Below are 7,485 nucleotides of genomic sequence, written 5' to 3' on the forward strand. Positions count from 1 at the left end.
TATAAGCAGAATTAAATAAAATTTGAATATCGAATTTTAAAGAAAAGCTTACAATCATAGAGTATTGATGATATGTTATGAACCTGACCTAGGCTAGGGATGCTAACACTGTTAACCCAAAGAGCTAATACAAGTATTTTGATTAAAATATTTATATGGATTTTCTTAAAATATTGTTCTAACTTATCATGCTAATATAGATTTAAAAAAAATACATAATCATATTTTATATTTTAATTGGAATAGTTAACAGTGTTATCTATTTAAATTAATTAATGATATTATAAAGATAAAATAATTAAATTATGTCAAATTAAAGATATAATATCAAATTTAGTCTTCAATATTTACATTTTTTGTTGGCTTGTCTCTCTTTTTTTTTTGAGTTAAATTTGACCTTTTACCTTTTAAAAAGAGTCGAACTTGGAAGTCAACCTTTCAAAAAGAGTCAAATTATTATTTTTAATGGAAATACTTACTAAAACGTTAAATTTTTAAACATGGCAGCCCACATGGAAATCCATATGCAGTTCATGTTTTTTTTAAAATTTTTATGAACTTTTTATATTTATTTATTTTTGAATATTTTTATATAAATTAAAGTATTTGTTGACATGACATATAAGACAAATAGTGTCATGTCAATATAAAGTATATGTGGGTTGCGACGCCAACATTTCCGTTAAAGAGACAATTTGACTATTTTTCAAAGGTTAATGGTCAAATTTTGCTAAAAAAGAAGAATAAGGATCAAATTGATAAATGATGTAAACATTGAGGGCTAAATATGGTATTATGCCCAAATTACTATAAAAACTAAATCCAAACTTTGAGCATATAGAGAGTCCAAAATTATAATATAGTATTTGATACCTGAGTTTAGCTTTGATGTTTAATTTGATACTTATATTTTTTTGTCTCAGTTAAGTATCTGAATTTGATTTCAATGTTTAATTTGGTACTTAAGCTTTTTATAATCTCAATTAAGTACCTGCAATTTTTTTACTAAAGTACACAAGTCAAACATTTATTGATCTGTTTAATTTAAGTACTAAATTAATAATTGAAGCTAAACTCAAGTACCAAATTACATTTAAACCATTATAATTTAACCATAGGGAATCCATCCCTATACGACACCATGTGAACTATATGGTGTACAACATTATTCCATGGATTGCGCAACACAAGATCGTGGACCCCCAGCAACAGAAAATAACTATATTAACGAACAAACAGACCAAATTGAAAAACATTGAACAAGCTTTGTCCTAAGAAGCTAAAAAGACCGAGTCAACTCAAATCCCGTCCCTCATGTTTGATGTTTCCATGGTCACCCTAATTTATAGCCATAACCCACCACTTGCTAAAACCCTTTCCTAAACTTCCACCAAAACAAAAACAAAGCAAATGTATAAAACAAAAATTAAGAAAAAAAGGACAAAGATTGAATTTTTCTTCACATTGACTCGCTTGAATCCATACAATCAAATTTTATAAAAGAAAAAACCCAGAAAAATTAATCAGAAGGGTTCACTAAAATTGTGCCAAAATTGCGAATACTAAAGAGTACGAGCTGCAAAATGCAGCAGAAGGGACAATAATTAGTCCATCTTCTGTTATGGAGGACCAACTGCATGCTACGCCATCGTCGACGGTACCCCTTTTTGAAGTTGCCGAGCTACATCCGGCACCGTCGAGTTTAATCATCGAGGGAGGGGATTACCCTCAGGTACAAAGCTTTGCGGATGTTAGGAACATATTGTTTGTGGAGTCTTCTAAGATATGGTCTATTGCAACTCCTATTGCGTTCAATATTTGGTGCAATTATGGGATCAACTCCTTCACCAACATTTTCGCGGGTCATATCGGCGAGATCGAGTTATCGGCTGTCGCCATTGCTTTGTCGGTCGTCGCGAATTTTTCATTTGGTTTCTTGGTTAGCTTCTCTCACGTTTATGTGTTGTTTCTTTTCCTTTATTTGGTTAGCTTCTTGGTGCAATTCAATGAAAAAGGGGTTAATTGCAACAAATCCCCGCATTGTCGTTCAAATTCTAAATTGATAGTGCTCAGGGACAAAGCCAAAATTTTGTGTTAGTGGAGCCAAGATAAAATTATTATAAAATTTTGGGGGTTGCCTTTAAAAATTTGTGTTAAAAAGGCTTAAATTGAAATATTAATTTCTAGGAGGACCAAAAATGTCATTTTTTATTTAATCAAGGGGCCTAGTCCTGCATGCTTTGCCTTACTTAAAATATCAGTATTATATCAATCAAATCCTTCAATCAACTTAGTGATTAATTTAATGTTAAATAGCAGTTTAGATATGATGTGAAGAATATTAAAAACATGAGAATTAAATTGTAAACACAAGTTGAGGATTAAGCATATACCAAGAAATCAAAACTTGGTAGCGGATCGTCTTGCTAAACTCAGTTTGAGTTGGAAATCAAGCTTACAAGTTATTGATGAGGCTCCTAGGGATATTTTAGATTTACTACAAGAGGATAAAATTAATGGTTGCTTTATGTAATTGATGTTTTCATTTCACCAAAAAAATTGTAAACGCAAGTATATTTATTGTATGAACGATTTAGATTTCACTTTTTATTTTAACATATCATATCTAAGTTGTCTATAGATAGAGGCAAAGGCTGGAAAATAATTTAGGGGGTCAAAAGATAATTTTATCATTATACTACTGTATTTTTATAATTTTTTACTGTTTTACCAATTTTGGAGGGCCAATGTCACTATGTGTCCCCTTGAATTTACATACAATAGGTATTAATGTGTTTACTATTCGATTAACGTGATTTAAGTATGCACCACGTAATATTTGAGCTGACATTTAGTGCTCAACTTATTACTTATGTTAATGAAAGGATCTGATTGATACAATATTAGTGCTTCAAAGATTTGATTAGAACATTTTGAAGTTCAGAAGCCAATTTAAAATCTAAACTATTATTGAAGATTGTACTGTGAAATTAACCCACGAAAAAAACTATCATATTTTATTTTTAAATATATTTCGTGACTATTTTTATAAACTGCAGTTAGGAATGGCGAGTGCACTCGAGACCCTATGTGGGCAAGCATTCGGTGCTGGACAAATAGATTTACTCGGCATATACATGCAACGATCCTGGATAATCTTATTCGCCGCCTGTTTCGCCTTGTTGCCTCTCTACTTATACGCCACCCCACTACTAAAACTCCTCGGTCAAGAACCCGGCATTGCCGACCTCGCCGGAGAATTCACCTTGCAAGTCATGCCCCAAATGTTCTCATTAGCCATCAATTTCCCCACCCAAAAGTTCTTACAAGCACAAAGCAAAGTCGGGGTCTTAGCCTGGATAGGCTTCGCCGCCTTCGTCGGACACATCCTAATCATTTTCCTCTTTGTTAACGTCTTCAAATGGGGTACCACCGGTGCTGCGGTGGCTTATGATATATCAGCTTGGTTGGTTGCTTTGGCTCAGCTTATATATGTGGTGGGTTGGTGTAAGGATGGCTGGTCCGGGTTGTCGTGGTTAGCTTTTAAGGATCTTTGGAGTTTTGCTAAGCTTTCTATAGCTTCGGCGGTGATGCTTTGTTTAGAGATTTGGTACTTCATGATGATAATTGTTCTTACTGGTCACCTTGAAGATCCAGTCATTGCAGTTGGGTCCCTTTCAATATGGTATGTTCAAGGTTGAGCCAAAGTTAAATCGAAACCGATTTTAAGGTTAATATATATGGATGTACTTGAACTTAACAACTTATATCTACTTGGTATTAAAAACTTTTTTTAGACCTAATTATATCTAAACTTGAAAACCGTGAGTCAATTTAGTATTCTTTTAGACACCTAAATAACACCGTTACAATACGCTGATGTGGTACTGGCAACCAATAGCATGGTGAGATTATCACATTCCACCATAATATCAGTCGCCAGTGCCATGTTAGCACCATGTCAGCGTATTTTAATGGTGTTAATAAGGTACCTAAAAAAAAATATTAAGTTGGCTTATAATTTCTAAGTTTAGGTACCAATTAGATTAAAAAAAATTTTAAGTGCCAAATAGATATAAATTGTCAAATTCAAATACCTCAATGTATATATAAACCCTCTATTTTAATAAAATTTTAAGTCTAAATTAAATTAGAAATAAAAAAATATAAACCCAAAATTTGGCGGGCCATAAACATCTCTACTCTATATTCTCTCAATTTTTATTTTTCATTCTTATGTTTTTTTTTAAAAGTAAATTGAGCTTTTATTCAATTCAATGTTTCAGCATGAACATAAATGGCTGGGAAGGCATGCTATTTATCGGACTAAATGCAGCTATAAGGTAACCTTAAAAAGAAGGCTTAATTTCACTAATCATCCTCAAACCATGATTTAAAATTTAAATTAGTCCTTAAATTTCAAAATATTTTAATTAAACCCCATTAGTATCAAATCATTTAAGTTCTATTATTCTAACTATTTGCTTACACGTTATATGTCAGCTGAAATTTGATGTAAAACATATTTAAAACACATTGATCAAATTGTAAACACATGTAAATTTACAATATGGACAATTTAGATTTGATGTATAAAAAAAAACCAGATATAGCTCTCCTAAATTTTATTGACATTGTTTATATTTTTTAACACGTTATATCCAAATATTTGTCCATATGGTGAGCACACATGTGTTTTAAATACACTCTACGTTATGTCCAAACTGATATTTAATTCCTAAATTGATAGTTGGATTGACAGAATCACTTGATTAATGCAATACCGATACTTTAAAAACTCAACTAGAGCCTTTCAAAGTGTATAAACCAATTTAAAATTCGGGCAATAGTTAGGGGGCTTCCTATGCATACCCCAAGAAAACTAGGATTTTCTTATGTTATTGATGTTGAAATTGGTTTGGTGTTTTTTTTATGCAGTGTAAGAGTGTCTAATGAGCTTGGATCAGGCCATCCAAGGGCAGCCAAATATTCAGTGATAGTCATTGTTGTGCAATCTCTTCTGATAGGGTTACTTTCAGCACTTGTAATCATGGCTACCAGGAACAAATTTGCTATCATATTTACAGATAGCGTAGAGATGCAAAAAGGGGTGGCTAGTTTGGCTCATCTTCTTGGCATAACCATGGTGCTAAATAGTGTGCAGCCAGTTATATCAGGTAAGCAAGTTCTACCCCTTCACACACACACACAAAAATGGAAAATTAGCATTTGAGAGGTCAAATAATTGGTGCCATAATCATTGCAACATGCAGGTGTTGCTGTGGGAGGAGGTTGGCAAGCCTTGGTAGCTTATATAAACTTGTTCTGCTATTACATTGTTGGCCTCCCACTTGGATTTTTTCTCGGTTATCACATTCATTTTGGGGTCGAGGTAATCTTTCATACACTATGTTTCCCATGCTTCAAAATCTTCTTATTAAGGACTTAAAGTAATGGTATAGTATCAATTAGGTTTTTCAGTGTTGTCTAAATTAAATTGAATTGTCTGTATACTGGTCCAAACAAATAGATTAGACTAATTTTAGAGCAAACTGTTCAAAATTAGGGTTGAATTTGAAGTGCAAATTAATTTTTTTTATAGTTTTAGCTCAATTTAATGACCCGGAAAAAAAGTCTAAACAGCCCAACCCAAATACTTAAACCAAACCAACCAACCCACCCAAATACTTAAAAAATGAAGAAAAAAACAGAGAAGAGAAACACTAACCTAAATTGGAGTGTATAATTGATGTTTTATGTTATTATTGTTATTTATTTGTGTTTATCATTTATATTTATTTTTATTTTTGGTTCGATCAGGCTGATTGAATTAATTTGGCTAAGAATCGGTTACCGAGCCTGTTTGACCACTAGTCCGATTTTAAAAACATTGATCTTTCTGTCAGTTTGGGTGTTAAATGTAAACTCAAGTTTAACATGGAGTCTATTTACATAAACAACTTGACTATGACATGTTTAAAAGAAAAATAACAGACTCTTGAATTTCGTTAACATTTTTTTCAATACATCATATCGAAATTATCCATGCAGTAGGTATACACATGTTTATAATTTATTTTAAATATTTTAAATATGTTTCACATCATATTTGAACTTGTATTTAATGCTTAAATTGATAGTTAGATCAACAAAGGGACTTGATTAATGCAATTATCATATTTTGAAACTCAATTAAACCACTATAAAATTTAAGGATGGGAGCGTACTTGATGGAATTAACCCATTCATCTACAGATCACATGAACATGATGATGGAATTTAGTAATAATAATATTGAAAGCTTAATTTTGCAGGGAATTTGGGTTGGCATGATTTGTGGGACATTCTTGCAAACATTGATCCTCTTGTACATTATCTATCAAACTAATTGGAACACAGAGGTGGGGCATTCTTCTCCTAAAACATTAATGGATATTTTGAGTTAAGTTCATAAAATCTAATAATAAAGGAATTTTTTTTTAAGGTTGAACAAGCATCTGAACGAATGCAGCAATGGGGAACTGAACTGCAAGTCTCCGAAAATAAAGGATATAACTTTTCCCACTAAATATTTAAGATTGCCAACTTTTACAAACGAACGACATTTCGTAAACTTTTGTTGAAATCCCTCGACAAAAACTTAATTTGTACAATTTTTGTACCATTTTTAGATTGGGTTCCTTTGCTTTTAGAGCCTTCACGTATAGTTTTCTACAATTTTTTTTTTAATTTAGCCAAATGCAAAATACTACATGAGAACATACATGTATATAGCTAGTAGGCTTGGTTACCAAAAAGAAAACATTTTAGATAACAATTTGTAGCTATATATCAAATTTAGTAAAAATTAAATCACACATTGCTTGATTAAGATAATGTAACTAAACTATTTTATGAATTAATATTATTTTCATCTTTTACCATTATTTTTGTTTAAATTATGATATAAATTTTGATATAATCCCACTATGATTTTTAAAAAAAACTCAACATTTTCTTATTTTAGTGATTAAGTTTTGAAAATTCAATTAAGATAATCCAATAATTTTATTTTTATTACTTTTCATAATATATCTTTTTAGTACCTCGACAGTCATGGGAATCGAGCATAGTATAGAGTTCTGATTATCGATTTTCCTTGGAAATAAGGAGGGGACAAGGAAACAAAATTTCATCTAATAAGTCTAACTTTTGATTCCAAATCCCATATATATCGAGTTTCTTTTTATTTATTTAAGTCTGATTCCAGACTTCAATTCTCATTGATGTTGAATTTAGTTTAATATTTTGGCTATTTTTTCTTATGTCTTCATTCCTAATCTTATAATGTATAATACAAAATTTTAGCTATAAACTCTCTCACAACATTTCTTCAATTGAAAAAAATTCCTAAAAGGTAACAAAATTGTTGAGAGCTTGACTCATTTTCTTTTTACTTAATTGAGAAAATAATAAAAATTCTCACCATTTAACTCACATTTACAC

At 31.2% G+C, this 7,485-nt stretch overlaps 1 protein-coding gene across 1 annotated transcript; it reads left to right on the top strand.

The window, feature by feature from the left end:
* The first annotated feature begins 1,402 nt into the window (after nucleotides 1-1,402).
* LOC107943015 (protein DETOXIFICATION 34) lies at nucleotides 1,403-6,914 on the top strand. The gene is made up of 7 exons (XM_016876747.2): nucleotides 1,403-1,939; nucleotides 3,060-3,685; nucleotides 4,287-4,343; nucleotides 4,939-5,177; nucleotides 5,274-5,392; nucleotides 6,315-6,401; nucleotides 6,485-6,914. The coding sequence occupies exons 1-7, from the start codon at nucleotides 1,622-1,624 to the stop codon at nucleotides 6,566-6,568; spliced, it is 1,530 nt and encodes a 509-aa protein (XP_016732236.2). The 5' UTR covers nucleotides 1,403-1,621; the 3' UTR covers nucleotides 6,569-6,914.
* Nucleotides 6,915-7,485: the final 571 nt, after the last annotated feature.

Source organism: Gossypium hirsutum, chromosome D12 (genome assembly GCF_007990345.1).
Source record: "Gossypium hirsutum isolate 1008001.06 chromosome D12, Gossypium_hirsutum_v2.1, whole genome shotgun sequence".
NCBI classification, from domain to species: Eukaryota; Viridiplantae; Streptophyta; class Magnoliopsida; order Malvales; family Malvaceae; genus Gossypium; species Gossypium hirsutum.